The 20,338-nt window shown below is 38.4% G+C and overlaps 1 protein-coding gene across 13 annotated transcripts in view; it reads left to right on the forward strand.

The window, feature by feature from the left end:
* CELF1 (CUGBP Elav-like family member 1) overlaps nt 1-19,675 on the forward strand; it is a 54,242-nt gene extending 34,567 nt beyond the window's left edge. For 8 of the 13 annotated variants that reach the window (XM_048947941.1, XM_048947942.1, XM_048947943.1 and 5 more), the window contains exons 10-14: nt 1,825-1,953; nt 7,138-7,251; nt 7,425-7,610; nt 8,524-8,667; nt 10,340-16,885. In XM_048947941.1, the coding sequence (XP_048803898.1) occupies nt 1,825-1,953; nt 7,138-7,251; nt 7,425-7,610; nt 8,524-8,667; nt 10,340-10,467 (701 nt within the window). In that variant the 3' untranslated portion in view covers nt 10,468-16,885. Of the gene's footprint in view, nt 1-1,824; nt 1,954-7,137; nt 7,252-7,424; nt 7,611-8,523; nt 8,668-10,339 lie in introns of all 13 variants that reach the window. The other 5 variants (XM_048947933.1, XM_048947938.1, XM_048947931.1 and 2 more) reach the window with 2 other exon arrangements.
* Nucleotides 19,676-20,338: the final 663 nt, after the last annotated feature.

The raw sequence follows: 20,338 nt of genomic DNA on the forward strand, positions 1-20,338 counted from the left end.
GTTTTTCCCACTTGCTTATGTATGAAGGCACATAGTAGTAAAGGAGGAAAGCTAAAACCAGTTCATGTTTGTTGTTACCATAGGGCTGCTGAGGGGGGCCTAGCTAAATGAAACTGCATGTGGAGTTTTCAGGGTAATTCTGTCTTCACTGTATAAAAAGCACCTTAAAAACTGAGAACCTAGGCATGTAAGTAGCATGTCGCATGGTGTTTTGAATTTTCCAAGGCTGTTGTTCTACACAGGGAGAATTTTATTTTATTTTCAAAGCTCCATTAATATCTCAATTGCATTTCTTGACTTTGATAGAAAAATTAGCAGGTAATTAGATTCCAGTCTGCATTGGGCTTCATAGACAAAATTTAATCTTGACCCTATTGGAAAGCAGAAGGAAAAACAATGTGATGGCAGGAGAACAGGTGCAGCGTGTACATGCCAAACTGCTTCAGAAAGGAAGCAAGCTGCTCTGTTCTTCACTAGCTCTAGCACTTGCAATTTTAACCCTCTGTAGCACAGTAACAATGACAACAAAACTTAGGTTTTAACTTAATATTTTTTGTTAGAATTGCATCTTAGAGAATATAAACAAAATCAGAATCCTCTTGTTTTGAGCGCTAAATAGAATTAAAGATACAGACCCAGTCAGAAAGTTAAAACAGTTTGAGGTTTAAAAAATAAAAGAGCTAAAGGTAGTATAAGCTACTAAGAAGATGAACAGTTTATTCTGCATTGCCATTCACATCCTTGTGTTGTCTGTTTGCATCCTTATTTGTAAAGCTGAGATTTTGACACGTGTGCTTTGTCACCACGTACTTACGAAGCATCTGAAATACAAGGAACCACATCAACAAAGTCATGGGAAAAGAGGAGAAATTTAAGATACACAAATGAGGAGATGTGAAAGGGAAGAAGAAGAAATGGAAGAATTGAGCTAGCTAACTGAAGGATGGTTGAAATACAGGAGTCTTTAGAACAGAATCAGGATGAATGATAATAGAGTGACAAGGAAAGATGGCAAATTAGTGTCAATACTGACTGAATCATTTAATTCATAAATTATAAATCAGAATGAAGGTGAGTCATATATGTAAATGACCGATAAAAAAGTTCATCAACACATCTTCCTCTCACTTGAGTATTCCTGGCTTATTACCCACAACATGCTTAATGTTTTCTATTTTCTTTACCACTTTTGTTTGACCGGCTGACTGATCTGTGCATATAGTGGTTGATCTCATGGTTAGGAGTTGCCACTTAACCTTGTCTCACAGTTGACTGTTGCTTCCTGGCTGCCAAGGAGGCCAGACAAAACAAGTTGATGTTCAGCTGATGACAGGTTAAAGGTATGACATTGGCCACTGTGTTATATAGATCTTCTTAAAAGAATTCTGCAGTTGTTACTGTTCCCATGTAAAGAGAGTAGAGGCATATAAGATGAGAAGAGGTTATTAGCCTGATGTCTAGACAAGTTCTCTGGCTTGCAGATCAACTCCATCAAACCGTGGCTTAACTCTCCATAGCAGTTAAAATCTCTATGCTTTTGTGACTGGACATAACACTGCTTGAAAATGCCTGTGCTCTGGAATCTGCATCTGAGATCATGGTCTTTTAAGGAGAATCATCATTATGTGCGACATATATTCCCTTTTAGTTCTGACAAAGGATCACAGGGTTGAATAGATTCAGTAACTAGTACTGAAATCTGATGTTCTTAAACTCCTTCCCATTACTGCCTACCCTATTATGAGGTGCAGAGGCTGATGGATCTTAGGCTTGGATGATGGTGCCTACTATAGGAGAAACTGTACATTCTTCAATGTGTTGCAGGACTGAATGCGATGCAGTTACAGAACCTAGCTGCGTTAGCAGCTGCAGCCAGTGCAGCTCAGAACACACCAAGTGGCACCGCTGCACTCACCTCCTCCAGCAGTCCCCTGAGTGTGCTCACCAGCTCAGGTAAGAGACTGACTATGCCATAGTGTTATGACATGGGTTGCCTTGGGGAGTCATTTCAGGTTAGATGTAATCTATTTTGTCCATTTCTGTCACTGTTGTGTTGATAGAGACTTTTAATTGATGTCTTTAATGTCTTCAATAGATACGAGTTCTACCTGCACATTCACTGCCATTTGCTTAGGGTAGATATATCTTTGCCATCACCAGCAAAGGCTTTTTTTTTCCTTTACCTGCTGTGTTTCTTCTTCCAAATGGCCAGTGTAATGTAAAAAAGAGTTTTGAAATGGTTGTGAAGCAGAAAGGTAGGTGGCCTCTTTCCAGTCATTGTACTACAGTCTCATATTTAATGTAGCTGTGAATTTAGGCAGATATTGCAGCAAATGTGCCCTGTTCCTTTGGACATGAAGATAGAAGATGCTGTAAACATGGAGTAATGCACTAGAAATGTCCACTTTATATTTCTCTGGCATTGGTGAAGAAAATACAACTGCCTCATAAAAGCAGAATACACAAATCTCTAGCACATGGAGGCATATTCTGAACTGCCCCAGGTGGCTTTTTGTATTGCATAGCAGTGCCAAAGAGCTAGACTACCAGATTATAAGAAACAGCTGTTGAGAAAACCATATGTCACTTGATTAGGAGTTAAGCTGTGGGTACTTTGCAGATTTCTACTTACAGAAATTCCTGAGGGAGAACTCAGCTCAGAGTGTTCTGTTGTAACAGAGTTTTACATAAAAACTTTGTGGTCTGAAGTCCTTCAAGGTAAAACCTCAACGTTTATCTTGACTACCAGTTGTGGTATCCTATTCTATAATATTTCAGAACAAACAAAATTCCCACAGAGCTGAGGCTATAGAAGAAGTACAGTTACAATCCATTATTACTGCTTTGACATTGAGAAAGAATGGAAGTAAATGTGACTAAGAATTTCTACCATATTTCTTCGTGCAGTGGCAGAGCAGGAATTGTGAGGTTAATTGGTGCTTAGATCTAAGCTTTTGTTGTTTGCTTTGTCATCTGCTAACTGTAGCTGGCTTTTTCTATCTGTTGAGGTGGGGAACAAGACTGACAGGTTGTGTAGTTAAAATGCTGTACATGTTAGAAGAGGCAGAACCAGCTTCTTAGAAGTATAAAGCAAAAAGAACAAGAGCAGTGGACACAATAGCAGAAAATTCTGACTGGCTGTAAAAGGGGAAAAGAAAAAAACTTTTGGTGAAAGTGATTAAGCACAGGAATCAGGTGCCAGAGGGGTTGTGGAATCTCCATCATTTTAGAGATTCAGAATTGTGTTGAAAAAGGCTGTGAATAGATCTCTCTAACTCAGAGACCAGACCTGCTTTGGGCTGTTCCCTTCCAACTGAAATTATACTATGATTCTGTGACTCTTCGAGATTACTTACTCCTCTATGTATTTTAGCTATCCCACAGCTCTCCCCAGATGCCATTTCCTGAAGCAGAGGGTGAGGAACAGCAGTCCAATTTCAATCACCAGCTGTCCTAAGCCTGAGCAAGTTTCTGATGGCCAATCACATTCTTAAATTATTGTGCATCTACAATCAAGTAATCATAGAGTGTCATTTGAATTAATATTCTATACAGATAGATTAGTTTATTCTTCACAAGCTTCTAACATGTAGCAGTCAGTAAGCTCTTAAAACAGAATTTCAAGTATAATTTAAGAGTGGAGGTTATCTTTCTTAAAAAAAAAAAATAAAATCTAAAAATAATTCCGGAGGGTATAATGGTTTATATGTAGTCACTTACCAATTAAAATCAGTTTAAGAGTTTTTCCTTATGCGCTTTGCATTTAAAGCTGTACTTAAAAGGAAAAGAAAACCTTGATGTGCATATATACAGCATTCAGTCTCATGATATTTCTCATCATTGCAAAGCGTGCTAGCTCTTCACTCTGAACTATTGTCGCTTTTAAAACCAAACTTGGAATTGCCTTTTGATTAATACTTATATGTGCATGCACACTGTTTGTATTTTCATAGAGCACTGTTAGACACAGCATTCAGAACATCCTTTCTGGACCACGCCTAGACCTTAAAAACTCTAAATATAGCTGTTCAGTGCCATGTAAATGACATAGTAAATGTCTTCCTTGTCTGTGTGGGACATATGGCAACATCTACTGTGATAACCTCTTAAACCTAACTGCAGATGAGATGACTACCAGCTTGACTCCTGTCCATCTGTCATCCAAATGTCCACCTAATGCTTATTTGGCTATCTTTCCTGGATTGTCTTCAGATTGCATAAGTGGTGGAAAAATCCAGACAGCAATTATGAGGTGTTTCCTTTTGGTTTTCTTTTATCTGCACTCATACCTTTTGTGTGTTGGAGAAGTTGGAAGTCTTAAATGGTGCAATATCTTGACTAAATGCAGGTTCTATGTCACTGTGGTTGAACTCAGAAGTGTTAAGAATTCTTGTTCTGTGTTCAAATTTGCAATAAAGCAGCTTCCAAAGCTACCCTTTGAAACTGAATGTACTGCTACTGCATCCACCTATGGGTAGTCCATATTAAAGAGGCTGAAGTCTTAGATTAAAAACTGCTGGTTTGTGAAAAGTATGCTAGATGACTGAACTAGAACAGGCTTGCTCTTCTCTGGAAAGCATCAGGAAAATCCATTTGTTTACATTCTGCAAGCTGATTGTCCTAATTCTGTTATCTTTGCTAGCTATTCTCTACTACCTCTTAAAACTTGCTGAAAAACCCTCAGTCCTTTCAGTTAGTAAGCTTACGGCTAGCTGTTTTAGCTAGGTGTAATTCAGTACATTGATCCAAGAATATTTAACTTCAGTAGCATTGCAAGAAGAAATGCTATGAGAGGAAGAAACGAAAGATGTTAAGAATTAGGAATGGACTAAAACACATGTATAAACTTAGATTGCTTTTCCATCCCTTTTACTGTGGTCTATTTTTCCAGTCTGACATGATATATGAAAACTAGAAAAACAGAAGAAGAGAGAGTATGAGTAGAGATGAAACTCCTTTCCCATTCAGAGCAACTAGAAAGTCTGTAAAATAGAGGTCTGGTGTTGGAGGAGGATATGACAGAAGCCCAACAAATACATAGGGGGCATGAAATAGATGAATAGGGAAATGAATAAAGAGGCTGGTCACTAGATGTTCTAAGGCAAGAATTGCAGGATATCAGGTGAAGTTTTGAGCTGCTTTGATTTCTTTGTGTGACACATGCTTAAATGGCAGAACTCAGTGCCTTACAACACAAGGGAAAAAAAAAAAAAAGTGTTCAAAATGCAATGTAATTAATGAATGAAAATCATAACTTAAATAGAAAGACATTGCCCTCAGCTGAACAGGTCTTAATGCTGCACACTGCTGGAACTGTGCTTAGGAAGCATTGTTTTGTAATTGCTTTGTATTTGCTCTATTATTCTTCAATATGCCTTTAGTCACCATTACAGCCAGAGTGCTGACTCACTACAGCAATTCTTGTATATACATGATAAAGAAAATACATTGTGTTTTCTTGTTCTTATTTTCAGCAATGTTCATGTCTTAAAGCGCTTCATGCTTGCATAAGCAGATGTTTGTTAAGCCAGCTGAACTAAAAATAAATGCATTCATCTTTTTGCAGTGATTTAAATGAATGTATTTAAAATTACAACCTTTTTAAAGTTGCAAAGGATCCATTCTGTCTTTTACTTTGCTCTCAAGCCTTGGCTTCATTTTTTCTTTCCCATACCACCACTTTTTTCTTTCTCTTGAGATGGTGTTCTCATCTGTCAAATGAAGTGTCTGCTTGAGTTATGGAGATTAGCAATGAAGTGCTGCAAAAAAACAAGTGATACTTGAAAATCAAGGCAGCTGTATTATTTGTACATTGGCTTTTATTCAGCTAGCTGTGCTGTTTTTCTACCGACTTGAGAATTACTGTAATCTGTTCTCTGTATTTTTTACAGCATTTAAAATGTTACTGATAGTAAGATGGAAAGTGTCTCCTCTTTGGAGTAAGCATCTTGACATATTGTTTGGGACACTTTGATTTCTGATACTAAGAATGTTTGTCTAGAACTTTTCCCAGAGCAAGCTTGTCCCTTCCTGTGTTAGTACAAAAGCTCAACTGCATACAGAGTGCAGCTCCCTGGGTACTTTTGCAGCTTTTGTTAGGTACTAGAGCACACTTTTGGCCTGGCTTGTTAGACGAGTTTGCTGCATTCTGTTCAGTTACCATGTTCCATACCAGCAGAGACGTGATGCCACCTATCTAACATGATGCATATGAAATGTAGGTAAATCCACTTGACAGAGTGAACAATTTTTTTCAAAGCTTTAATGGATGCAGCACAGTGAGAATTACAAAAATGAGAAGGAAAGTAAAGATGGCTGAATTTCAGTTCTTCTGTTGCCCACTTGATGTGATGTAAATTCCTCTTGGAGGACCACGAGATGCCTCTACAGCACCAGCTTTCACTTTTAACTCTTACCTGTTACAGAATGTGGCAGGACATTTCAGCTATCAGTCTGCTTGGGACTGTATCTGTAGACATTACTTGCTGAGGTGAAAACAGTTGAAGGTGTTAGTGGTGCTGCAGTCAATAGAGGACAGACTGTATTTTAGATTTTTGTTCCAGTCCTTTTCTTGGCCATAGTCCGAGCTGCTGCAGTGTGATTTTTAATGGAAAATTATTTCATGTGTCTGGGCATCTGCTGTTCCTGCTTTGGCTGTATTGGAAAGCCATATGTTCAATTTGACTGGAGCTTTCTTTGATGTTGCTCATATCTGTGTTTTTGGTCATCTTCACCTTGTGTGGTGTTTCAAGGATTCATGTTAATATGTAGCAAATCTTAGTCACTTCTGGCTGCAATAATAGATATTGCTGCTAGTCACTTTGATTGAGATACAAAGGGTAGATGTCACTCATAAATTGGTTGAATCTCAGATGTCTTACATGTCATTACATTGTTACTGCTGCAGAAAATAGATGTTATAATGTAGAAAGTTTTAAAAACACACAGAGTTTTGGTACGAGATCAATCAAGTTTTATGTGCTTGAAGTGTTTTTGACAGTTGCCTTGACACCTGACTTTTGACTGTTGCCTTGGTTTGTTCTGTACTAGCTGTTCCTACAAAAATGATTTAATGGAGAAGCAGAATTATCACAATAAAAAGGTATTGTTTGAAATTTAATTATCTTATTTTAATAGCAGGTTCCTCACCTAGCTCCAGTAGCAGCTCCTCTGTTAATCCCATGGCTTCTCTTGGAGCATTGCAGACACTGGCAGGGGCTACAGCAGGCCTGAATGTTAGCTCTCTAGCAGGTAAGCTGTGTGTTGTGGTGGACTGGGGGAATACCACGTTATCATTCCTCAAGCTGTGCTAATTTTGTTTTTCCTGCTCCTTGCTTTTCTTATAGTAGTGCAGAGTAATGAAAGATGTTTGATTCAACTTAATGGCAGTACTCAGTCATCTTTACTTTTTCTTTCTTACACAGGCATGGCAGCTTTAAATGGAGGACTTGGCAGTGGTGGTCTTTCAAATGGGACAGGTAGCACAATGGAAGCTCTCACACAGGCTTATTCTGGAATCCAGCAATATGCTGCTGCTGCATTGCCCACACTCTATAACCAGAGTCTTTTAACACAGCAGAGTATTGGTGCAGCAGGAAGTCAAAAAGAAGGTAGGCAGAAATTTGCAAACAACTTCAGAGGAGTTTTCAAAAGGGCAAGCCTAGCCCTTGCAGCTACCTTGTGTTGCAAAGCTTTAATTTGCTGGCATTGTTTAGAATAAATATTATTGAATAAACTGAAGGAAAGCCTTTGAGGTCTCTCTACTAATGACTTTGTAAAGTTATTTTTATATAGGTATTTGCTCCCAGTATTTAACTTGTCTCAAGTGCTTAGTAGTAGTACTCCTCCAGTTTCTTGGAGGAGTAGAGTGTATGGGTCTTCAGCCAAATATATCATATTGCTAAAGAATCAATTGTGGTATAGGGTATTGTTTTCTTTGTTTTGTTTTCTAATTTTGGTTTCTCGGTATTTCCAAATGTGAAGTTCTTTGTCTTCCACTTCATTGTGCAGATCCTCAATGCTCATTTCTTTAGTTTCTCTTCAATTCTCCACTCTGCAATTTCTGAATCAATGTAACGTGGTATAAAACAAAGAAGAATAAAAGAGTAAACTTTCAGCAGAATGTAGGGTGGTGTTTAGAAAATAATCTGTCAAATTACTTGTAATCTTATTTCTTACAGCTTCAGTTGAGATTTACCTTGTTTCGTTTGACCAAATGAAACAACATCAAGCTTATCGTTCAGTTTTTCTTGCAGCTAAGATGTGTGAAGCAATCTTAGTACAGTATGGGAATTGCAAGCAAAGATGGTGGAGAAAGAGCTAGAATTATGCAAATGATCAATCCTAGCAAATGATCAAGTTGACTTATTCTGGAATCAAATACTCTGCAGAAGTGCATACAACAGATTTCATTGTTTTCTCTAGAAGATCCAGCTACAATGGTCTTTGATCTCCTTTATTTTTTTCTATAATGTAGGCTTATGTTATCTGTTCCTTCTCTGAACTTATATTCTTGTTTTGAAGGTCCAGAGGGAGCCAATCTGTTTATCTACCATCTCCCCCAGGAGTTTGGGGATCAGGATCTGCTGCAGATGTTTATGCCATTTGGAAATGTTGTCTCTGCCAAGGTTTTCATTGACAAGCAGACCAATCTAAGCAAGTGTTTTGGTACGTTGGGTCTAACTGTTACTTGTAGATGCACCACTTCTTTCTAGTAATCTCTTTTTCCAGTATATAGTCCAGTTTAGCTTTTAGATCAAGTGATTTTTCCGTATCTGTTAACTTGAACCTCAACTCTTCCAGCTGTGAACTGAATTTTCCTATTTTCTTTGTGACTTCTTGTGGTTTCAAGCTAATATGCCTCAAAATATACCATTAGAACCCAAGATAATTGACCATTGGTGTTTACCATGATTAGAATTTGAACAGCTCCTCCTCTCCTTCTTGTCTGCTTCTTCAAGAACTCTTTACATTGCTATATATATTGCTTAATACATTATCAATATGAATTATTTCCAGTAATATTTTTATTGCTACTATTAAGGCTACAGTACATTATAAAAGGTTTGGACTCTTGTGCCCTGTAAATGCTCTGAAGGCCATTTGTAAAGCTTCCTGCTAATTCTGAGATCTTTACAATTGGAGAGCTATTTCAGCCATTATTCACTACCTAATTTTGGTTGCATTCGTTAGCCTAATTTTGTTCTGCCTATTGTGTATTTAGATTGGAGATGCATTGGGGCAGGAATTTTATTTAAAAAAAAAAAAATAAAATCAACACATCATGTTATTGTTGCTATTCAAATAAATTATTTCACGTTAACTGCTGATGTCTGCATTGCCACAGGAGCAAAACACATTCTCCTTTAGCTTACCTAGCAGAATACTGCATGTGTGGACTGAAGATTCATACCTTCATTTTCTTCATAAAACAGCAGTGGGAGCAATTTTAGCATTTTTGTTGTACTGTAAACTCTCATGTCTGTGATGGTATAAGAGAGATTAACTTTTCTCTATGGTTTTCAAAGCATTGTACTAACATAATATCCTGTGGCTTTTTAGTATTTAGTGGTCCAAAGGTTGCAGATAAGCTGGTGCCTTCTGAAAGTACAAAAAAAAAAAAAAAAAAAAAAAGTATGGCAATCATCAGACTGTAAAACGTGCATATGGAGTGATCTGCCCAGGTAGTAATGTCAACCACTGACTGGGGTTAGAAACAGGTTTTTTCAAAACCCTGAGAAAGTTCATTTTGAGTATGCTTTTTCTCTGGAATGTTATACAGTGTGTCAGAAGCTAGAAGTACCAGAAGTAATACTGGTACAAGTATCACACAACTGTGACAGCCTCTTCACTGACTTAATCCCATAATGCCAACGTCATATAAACAGGGAATCATTCAGGTTGGAAAAGATGTTTAAGATCATCAAGTCCACCCATCACCTAACACAATCAAGTCCACGACTAAATCATGTCCCTAAGCACCATATTCTTCAATTTTGTCTTTTTACTGAACTTAACGTTTTCTGGGTTTGGTTTTCTTCCAGGTGGAAGTTTTTATTAAAAAAAAAAAGTGTTGATACTTCTTTTCGTGTTGGAATTTTAGAAAATAATTGATTTAAATTTCCTGAGTTTTGTATAGCTTTTACCCAAAGTTCAGTATGTCAGAAAACAAAACATTGTCAGAGAGCTCTTAGTAAGAGATTTTTATGAATATTCTAAGCAGTTATCAGTTCTTGAAAATCGTATTTCATGAAAGCCTCTCTCACCTTGTGAGCGTGTTGTGAGTAGCTGTTCTGGACAACTTTGGCACGTTGTAACTGCATGTTTCCTTCTTCCTCAGGTTTTGTAAGTTATGACAATCCTGTCTCTGCACAGGCTGCCATTCAGTCAATGAACGGCTTTCAGATCGGCATGAAGCGTCTGAAAGTACAGCTCAAGCGCTCTAAGAATGACAGCAAGCCATACTGAGCGCCCCTCCCCTCCGGGACTGGAGTGAGAAGGATCTTTTGGTAAGTTGGAGAGGAGCGCACTTAGTGATTCGAAGCCCTAAGGCTGTGTTTTTACAGTCCTGGAAGCTGATCCATGCCGTTCTATCTGGCACGTCTTCCCCTGAAGACTCGGCTGCAGCCTCTACTGAGAATCCTGCTTCGAATGAAGGACAAGTTTGTGCTTTTGTTTCCAGTGTTTTACTTTGGAGTTTAGGTGCCATATCGCTGAGGTTGTTGTTTTTTTTTTGGTTTTTTTTTTTTTCCCTTATTTAAGTTTGCTGTGTTTGTAACCAGTGTGTGTTGAGAAGGACCAATGCCAGCTCCTTAGGGGTGGGGAGGTAAGGTCAAAGGGAGCCGCAGAAACTGAAACCACACTGCCTTGGGGTAGAGAAAAGAAGGGGAAGCAGAACTGACACCACACTGCCATGGGGAGAGGAGAAGGGAAAGCAGAAATAACACTGAGCAGCTGATGGAGACAAAGATGGGGAAGGAAAACTGAGTTTATCTAAGTTTGGGTGAGCAAAGAACCAACACAAAATAGCCTTTGTCATGCCACACCCACTCTTTGATGCTTCCTTAACTGTATGCCATGGTGAGGAATTAATAAATCATCTCTAAAGCAGAAGATAGGCTGGAAGGGTGAGCACATTAACGAGCCAAAGGAAAACTGCAGTGTTTTTTTGTTTGCTGTATATGAAATAGTGTGTATGTAGCACTGTGAATGTACACAGCACTTTATAAAATTAGATAATGTCTGCCCAGAAAATTTCACTATTTGCTGCTGAATGTTAATGAGATGCAGTGGATTTCACCATTTTTAAGAGAACTTATCCTTTAACTTGGTTTAGAGAGACATAGCTTAGAGTCTGGATGAACATGTCTGAGGCTGGAAACAGGAAATTTTCAATCTCTGATAACCTGCAGAATTTTTCGCCAGTTTTTTTTTTCCTAACAATTCATTACATTCTCCATTTCTATGGAGTAATGTCCTTTTCACAGAGTAGTACTTTGAATTCATTCTGATAAGCGTAATATGTACTGTTTGTTTCTCTGTTAACTGTTAAATTGAGATACAGAGCATGGAGTTACCCTAAAACAGTTCTTGAAGCTCCTGCTTTATACTTGTTTTTATAGGACTTCCTTTCTTGGTCTTTCTGTTCCAAAGATAATTACCTATTCAAAAAAATAATAATCTAATTTGTGCAGTGATATAGTCTAGTAGATAGGTATTTCTTTATACTGCAGTTTTCCTTTAAGGTGGTGTGTATCAGTGCATAGCAGGGCTAACACAGAGCATTGAGCCATTCAGTCTTATTCCACGTTTTGGTCCGTTATCTTTTATACTGAAGGAAAAATAAACACAACCCTTCAATCAGCACACTTTTTTTTTTTTATGCATACATGTGAAATTGCTAGTGCATTGCTATAAGGGCCTTCTACCCTGGTTTTAGGGGCTCAAAGGACTTTTGACACTCTGGCCTGAGTTGTTCTAAGAAATCAGAGTAGAGTCCTGCATCATAACCACCAAAACCCACCTCTGTCGGAAGAGAAAGTTTACAATTTCTGTATGTCTTTAACAAAAATTCCATTTACCTCATATTTTCTCCTTGTCCTTATTTCCTTGGTATTTCCGGTTGTTGCTGTTTCCCAGGACGTGAGCTATCGCTGCAGCTTGGGATTCAGCTTCTAAATAATGAATGTGTGGAGTCAGACGTAGGGCTTGGACTTTCTATTCTGCTCCAGCAGGAGGAGCACTAAACCCATCAAAACATCATGTTCAATCTGTGTGCCCACGAGCAGTGAACTGTTGGGAATCTCGTGCATTCCCATTCTCAAACCTCAGAAGTACAAGGCCTGACCCATAGCAGAAGAGCCCTTTTCATTGTTAAATTGAAAATCAGTGAGTTGATGCCTGTAGATATTGATGGCATATAGGCAAACCTATCAGTATTTTTCAAATTATTTTGTGATGGCAAACGTTCAAAGGCCAGATTGCCAAATTTCCCAGTTATGCTGGCATGTGGTACCCTTCAATGTTATTTATTTGGATCTCTCTAAAAACGTAAACATTTAAGTGAGCCATGTACACTTGAATCCTACACGATGGGAAAGTTGTGTCCTGGTTTTTTGAGAAGAGAGTGTTGGAGTGTGAAGGCCTCCAGGGTGATAATGGGATTTTTTATAAATAATATACTTTTAAGAAAAAAAAAAAAAAAGAAAAAAAAAAAGAAAAAAAAAATAGTTGGGAGCAGCTGCTCCAGGTGCAACCTGCTGTAACCAAGAATGTTGTTTCTATTTTTATAGAAGTTTTATACCGCTCCAGGGTGGAGAGTATTTATTACCTAAATTATTTCACTGGAAAAAAAAAAAAAAGGCCAGGGTTTTGTAGAATCCTGAATGTGATTGTTTTACACTCATAATGATGTGCACAATTGAAACTACTGAGTGGCCTGTTTGCAGCCCAACAACTGCCAAATGGGAGAGATGAATGCTGTGAACCAGTGGAGGAGAGCACTGTGCTCTGGGGTCTCTACAGTCACTCTTACCTTCTTTGCACCCTACCCCACTGTGCTATCTGAGAACTTTGTCTCGTTTTTCTTTTAATCTGATGCTCTGGCCTCTTTAGTAGTCATTTCAGCTGCCCAAAGTTAGACATTTTAGCTTTCACATCCTACGGCTTGTCCTCAGTGCTGTGACTTACAGATCAAGCTGGGCATTGTTGCAGATAGGTGCTTAGGAGATTAACCTTTATACTGTTTGTTCAGTGACTCCTCCCAGACGTAACCACCTTAGACAGGTAACTTGGGCTAGTTCTTGTGCCTTACTGGCATAACTACATTGTAAGTATTGCCAAAAAGGAAGAAAACAAAACAAAAAACTATGCAGGTTAAATTCTAAAATATGTGATCTTCAGTTGGTTTGAATGAATGTAGTTCTGCTTTCTTCAGTAGAGCTGCATCAATTTTCACCAGCTGAAGATGTTGCCCTTTTTCTGTATATGTTGGAGATTTCCCTTTTTTGGTGTATCAGTGTATATGTTGCCAAAGTTAATAAATGTATCAAGTTTGTGACTTTAGCAGATTTTTCTTCTGATAACAGAACTGGTCAGATAAAGTTAACATTCCTGTGTCTTTCTGGTTGCTGCTGCTCAATCTAGAGACTTAGGTTCTTGCCTTCCAGTTCTAAGTCAGTTTTCTTCCTCACTGTCTGTCAGGAAGGAAAGTCTAAGACTGCTGGGAAGGAAGCTCGAGGTTTATTTTATCTTATTTCTAATTCCTACCATGCTCTATTCAAGCACAAAACAGATCAGTCAGCTCTTGGGACTTGATGGGAGCAAACTGCCCAAAACAAAGAATTAGATTCTGATTAGTATCTGTTTTGAAAGAATATATTAAAATATTTTAGAAATAAGGAAATTATCTGCAGAACAACAATTAAGTAATAGTAATTTAAAAAGCATCCTTGTATAGGCCAGGGACAGTGAGATTGGAAGGAATGTTAAAAAGGCATACGAAACAGCAGTAGCAAAACCATTTGGGGGCAAACTTGACTCTTGATTTTATAATATGGGAAACTATCATCAGATGTTTCTTGATTATAATCTGTTCTTGTGTCAAACACTTTACTCCTGGATAGCTCAATAAGGACCAGATGAGTTCAAATAAGCTCTAGAGGGATTAGCTTAATTAGCCACACCGGCAAAATTTTCTTTTAATTCAAGCCAAAGAATCTGAAAGTTTTTAAAACAAAGCCTCATGAGACTTCTCATGAAATAGAATTGCACATTACCTGTGTCACCAGAAAATACTTACGTACTTTCTAGAAGCAAGATGGAAATGTGTCTACTTTATACATTTGTCTCAGAATATATTTGATTTTACTAGATATATTGTAATAATATGAAAATATTATGAATGATTTAAGTCTTAGTCTGATCCTATTTAGTATGTAGTACCGTTGCAAATGAACTCATAGATCCTTCTGTCTCATAGATAACCAACAGTTCAAAATTAGAAACCTCCCTATAAATTATTCTTTTCCCTTCTGCAGTACAGACCTTGCACTGTTAGGAAATGCCTTTGATACATAGTCCTTAAATTTGAAATCTAAGCAGAAGAGAATTGGAACTTCTCAAAAGTATGAGACAATGACAGTGAATTTCTTTTTATATTTCAATGATAAAATAGAATCTGCAGCTAGTAAAGTATTTTCTGGAAAATATGTGCCTCAGAAAATTTCTGACCACATAAAATCAATAAAGGAAAAAGCTTTAAATCTGAATAACAAGTTACACATTGTAATAGTTTTTGCTTGTATCATACAGTCAGCTGAAGTATTTCTTGCTAATAGTTGTGAGGTAGGGAAGGGCAACTGGGCAGAATCCATCAAGTTATGAAGTTGTTTCTAAGTGTTTTATTTGGAAGCATCTTAAAAACAAACAAAAACTTGAATAAAGCAAGCTGCAAATGGGAGTGCTGCTATGAACAAGCAAAATACTTTGAAAGGTTTTTGTTGCAGACATTTAAACATAAGGGTGTTATACATCCCTGAGCATACTTACTACAAAGTATAAGCTACAGAATGCAGAACAGTTGCATTACAATATCATAGTCATGGGAATAGAACAAGGACAAGCTGAAATGATTTTCTCCAAGCAATTGAGTTCTCATTCAGTTTCTCATGGCTGCTTCCTAATGGCTTTATTGGAACTTAGCGACTTGAGTGGTAATTCTAAGTGAAACATTTGAAAAATCTGTTCAAAAAGCCTAAACAAATCACACTCTCAATTCCGAATGGTGCATGCTAGGCACCACTTGATTTCATGCCATGTCTCAGATCATGAGAAGTTTCTGGTTAGAACTTAAAACCTCGCAGCTAGAGCATTTCTAGAACTGTGGAAATAATTGCAAGAGTTCTATTGTACTCTGCTGGAGTTTGTTTCTACTCCACGCGAAGTCCTTTCTCTAAACTGGAAAGCATGAAGAGCAAAGTAATCTTAGCATTAAGTAGTCTCACAGTTTTAATGGGCAATGTACTGCCTTTTGCTTTGGAGCTAGAATATAATCCTTTGTATTTCTGAACAAACCATGAATGCTGTAATATAATATGAAAGTCTCATCCTGCACTAGTCACCAGCTTTGAGAGGTGCGGAGAAAATAAGGCAGCATACAGGAAATAAAACAGAGTTCAGGAGAGTTGAGAAAAGCCTTGTTTCCTCTCTCCTGCTTTCCTCACTCTTCCCAAAACGTTTCTTCTCTTTTGCAGTTCCAGAGGTTGAGGGGAGGAAACTAAGGTATATCAAAATTTAAGAATTAACATATACACCTTATGAATGGTTCAGGATACATATTTTTCTATTCATCAGACTGGCAACAGTGACTGTAGAGCTACTCAGAGCCCAGAATCCCCTCCTTGCAAAGCCAGGGAGCTGGGGGCTGTTTATGTTAAAGGCTGGGAAAGGAAAATCCCTGTGCAGGTCGAATGGTATGGAAAGTACTCAGCTAGGACAAGTCTTAACTAGCAGTCAAGTCTTAAGGAGTTCTTCTCTAATGTGTAGGGTTTTTGGTTCCACTTACTTGTCTTGTATAATCTTTTTATTTTCCTGTTCCAAACTACCCAACTCCACAGTTTCATGAGCTACTAGGGAATGAAAAGGGGCTGTAGCTGAAGGAAAGAACATGGATTTCCTGGGCTACCACTGCCTATGAAATTCCCATGTTAGGATGCTAAAAAAGCGTCAGCTGTCAAACCACCTGTGAATCCCACTGAGTCCTCTGTCTTGTCTCTCACAGTCTCAATCTCTGTGGTTGACTGAGCACTGGAGCCCTATTTTTTTTTTAATCAGTCTCCTGAGGAGGGTGCTTGCTCTGTTCTTCTCTTAAACAGAGCTAGTGGGGACCCTAGACAACGGGACAGGGTGAACCATAGTAGTCAGTGTGGCACTAGGCCATGGCATGCTCCACAGAGTGGATGCTGAGGAAAATTGAGGCCTGTGTTTCCATTTAGTTTCTGGCAGTTTGATGTTTACTTGGTGTCCTTCATGTACTTTGACTTTTACTTGTCCATCGTTGGCATGTGCTGCCCTTCCCTGTCAACTCCCTTCCCCAGGAGGTCTCATTGTACAGTGCCCATTCTTGTTCTCTCTCTCCTTGTTTGGATGTACTGCTCTGTGTAACTCAGTGGGTCTCCCTCTTTCTGGTTTGTTTTTTTTCTAGATTCCTGCCGTTTGTTCATCGTTGTGCCTAAAGCATGTCGATGTGGCGTTCAAGTACATCGTCCAAATCCTTGTCTCTTCAGCTTCTCTGATGCTTGAACTCTCACCTTTGACCTTGTGTTGACCTTTGATGCTGATGTGTATTTTTATTATGTTTGTTTCTTTCTTTGTTTTTTTTTTTTTTGTGCTGCCAAATTGGTTTTGCTAGAAAGACTGCTGAAGGGGGAATATTTAAACTTGCATTTGAATATAAAAGAATTTCTATTTTTCTAGACCTTCGTAAGATAACCACTTGATTTTGTGAATCTGATTCTTTGTAATTGTCTTCAGAGCAGCCTTGCTAGCATACCTTGTGGAGTGTTTGTATTTCTGTGAACATACAGCCAATCACTTTCTAGGCTTAGTTTTTTCTGTGTGCTTAGTTTTAAAAACACAGTTTTGAAGAAAAAGTCGATTATGTCGTGTGATTCTATTTTTGAGGAGACTTCCTAGTCACATTTTGCTGATCTGGTTTCTGTGCTTGAGGAGACAGCATGTGTTTTTGAGTTCGAACTTGTGACTTGAGTGGCATCAGCAGAAAACACTTGAACTACATTTTCTTCCGATTGTAGCTACATTTTTGCCCTTGCATTCATTGATTTTTTTTTTTTTTAAATTTTATTTTTTCCCCTGCTTCCCTGTGTGATTATCAGTCTGCAGTGAAAATTTGATCAAAGTTGATGTTGTACTTTGTTAAGCCCCAGCATGCCTGGTTTTTTTCGTAACTACAATCTCCTCAGCAAAATGTGATGTTTTTGTTTTATTCTTTCAAACTGAGATCATGCCCAGAAGTGTTTTGCATGTTTCCTGCTGTTTTCTTCACACCCTCGTATATATCACCTTCACCTCTCTGTTTTCTATAGTTTGTGCAAAAACTGAGCAATTTAATGGGTTTCAAAGGTATCCTTTTAAATTGGTGTTTTTGGTATGAGAAATATCTGATCAGAAGCCACCTGAGGGCATCTACCTGTGCACTTAGACTGTCTGCCTGACAGAACACCTGGACCTTGTTCCATTTCCAGCACTGTCAGAGGCTCTTGGGGGCTGGGCTTCGCTATTCCTGTAGTAGGAGTCTTGGTGGAAGGGGATAGCTGGGAAGCAGGAAGATGGAGGAACTTTGTAGTATTTCTGTTTCTAAAGTTCTCTGAAGCTAGGGCTCCTCTGAAACGTTCTTTACTAGTACTTTATATAATTCAGGGCACACTTTTACGAAGTCTAGCCTCAGCTTAATACTATCAGTCAGACTCTGGTGGTGGCAGGATCCTGGAAAGATCTAGGGTAGCTCTTGAAATAAAGTATTTGAAATATTCTAGAGAAAGCATTTGTAAACCTAGTCATACAACTGCTGGCTCTTTTCCCAAGTGACAAGCACAATACGACAGCCTCTGAAGCTGTTACCTGAACAGGGTACCATCCCCAGCTGTCTTCTCAAGGGGCTTAGCTGGGGAATCTCTACGGAGATTTTTTAGTTTTTGTTTAGTTTTTAATTGGGTAATGAGCTGAGCAGTTTTTCTGGCTTGCAGAATGATTGAGAACGAATCACTGCTTTCTGCATGGCAGGCTTCCCCCAACCCTACTTAAGATCTGCACAGGTAGAAAGTGAGAGGTAGCTTCTAGGTGAAGGCGCCTGAAGGGTGTTGTGCTGTGATGAAGTTTCAGTCAAAAAGAGCAGAGAGATAGCATAGATATCTTAACAATATAAAATGATATGACATGAAATCCCAGGAGAAAGGAGTTTACTAATTATGTTTGATTGGGTAGAAATCATATTTTTGTCCAGTGTTTGGGATAATGAAAATGCAGTGAAGATTCCATCCCAATCCTGAGTTGGCTGAGGATACTATACCATTGACGTACTAGTTAGATCTGCGTAGACAGTCTTTAGGCAGCTGAAGAGACAGAACATTTTTGGGATATGGTACACATACCTGGGAATGAAGTGTGAGGCTGGATGAGAAAAGGATAGAGACTTGTTTATTTCGAAGGTAGGGTTGTGGGCTGGCTGCTGTTAGTCCCACAGTCTGAATGCACAGGGCTGGGTGTCAGTGGGGACACTGATACCCTGCAGTGTATTGAGTAACTGCCAATACATTTCTGTACGTGCGCATTTGGTTCCGTAAGGAACTCTGGGGAAACCTGTGGAAAAATATCTGAAGAAAACCAAAATGCCAAACGTTGGATGTTTCTTTCCTTTCTTATTTCCTTTCCTTCCTTTGGTTGTTTTAATTGTTCTATGGTGGTTTTAATGGATTTGAGATAGTGGAGCAGCAGCTGCCTTTCTGATTTTTGGCTGCTTTTTGTGAATAATTTAAAAAGAAAATTTACATTTTGGAGACAAACCTGTGGGCTTTTTTATTGGTACAAACATTGTATTTAACACTAGGGGTTTTGTACAGTTTTTTGCCTTTTCTACTAGAAAACAATGTAAAGTGATTCACAATGTGACAAGAAAACAAATTGCCACTATGACCAAATGTAGAGTCTGTTCTGCAGTAATGGGATTTAATCAACTCGAAGTCGTGGTTCAGTCATAGAAATGCTTTTCTTTACCTTGTTTGAGCTGTTCCTTTATTTTTCTTGTTTTGATTTGCAAAACAAAATGTCTTTTTGTGTGAAATTGTGTTGTACTCTGTAGAGAATTATGGATTTTACTTCAATGGTTTAAGAAGCAGAGGAGCACATTTTGCTTTTCTGATGGCAGTTTGTGTAGTGGATTTAAAAATGAAAAGATTTGTTACAAGTTTGGATCAAGCGAGTATGTGTTAAAGGAATTTTCCTTTTGTGTGTGTGTTGTTTTGTTTTTTTTTTTTTTTTTTGTCCCAAAGGGCAACTTAAAGCTGTTTTAATTGCACAGACACACCGACAATAAGTCATTTTGTATATGCCAAGTGTGGTACCTTCCTTTGTTTATTTGCTATTAAACTGTTTGAGAAGAGTCCCTGTGTGTTGTGTTTGTGTCTTAAACTTGAGGTTCTTTTTGGATCCAGGTATGGGATGCTGAGGAGAGATGAGAATTATCTTTCAGTTTCTTACTTGTGAACTACAAAAATTTTCATGATCCAGTGTCACTTGTTCTGGATGCACAGACTTGCTTTCCATGCTGATCAGCTACTTGGGGTGCAATTGAAAATGTTTTTATGGTTATTTAGCTTTTGTGTCATTTCCTGCTCAAATTCTAAACACCTTGGATAATGCTAGTATGTGGTTCACCGAGGAATGAGTTGTAGACATACCCAGCCTCACACCTGCCCATGCATTATGCTTTCTGGTGTTTGAAGGACTGATTAACTCCAGCACGACACCAGACCTGAGCTATCTATTAACAGAATGTGTGCATCGTGGTATGTAGCATTGGATAAGCACTTCTGGACAAGTCATCTCATTCTACTCCTACGAGCCCCATACCTTCCACTCCCACAGCCTCTTCATCCCAGACAAGACTAAGCTTGCAGAACTTGTCCTGAGTCTGCAACGTGGAAGTGACTCTAGCCCTCGTGCTCTTGTCCCTGGAAATACCACTCTGGGAAATCCAAGCAGGTTGGGATTTTCATAAAACCTCTTGGAATTTTATAACACCTCAGGACTTAGTAGCGTAAAA

Source organism: Lagopus muta, chromosome 6 (genome assembly GCF_023343835.1).
Source record: "Lagopus muta isolate bLagMut1 chromosome 6, bLagMut1 primary, whole genome shotgun sequence".
Classification (NCBI taxonomy): domain Eukaryota; kingdom Metazoa; phylum Chordata; class Aves; order Galliformes; family Phasianidae; genus Lagopus; species Lagopus muta.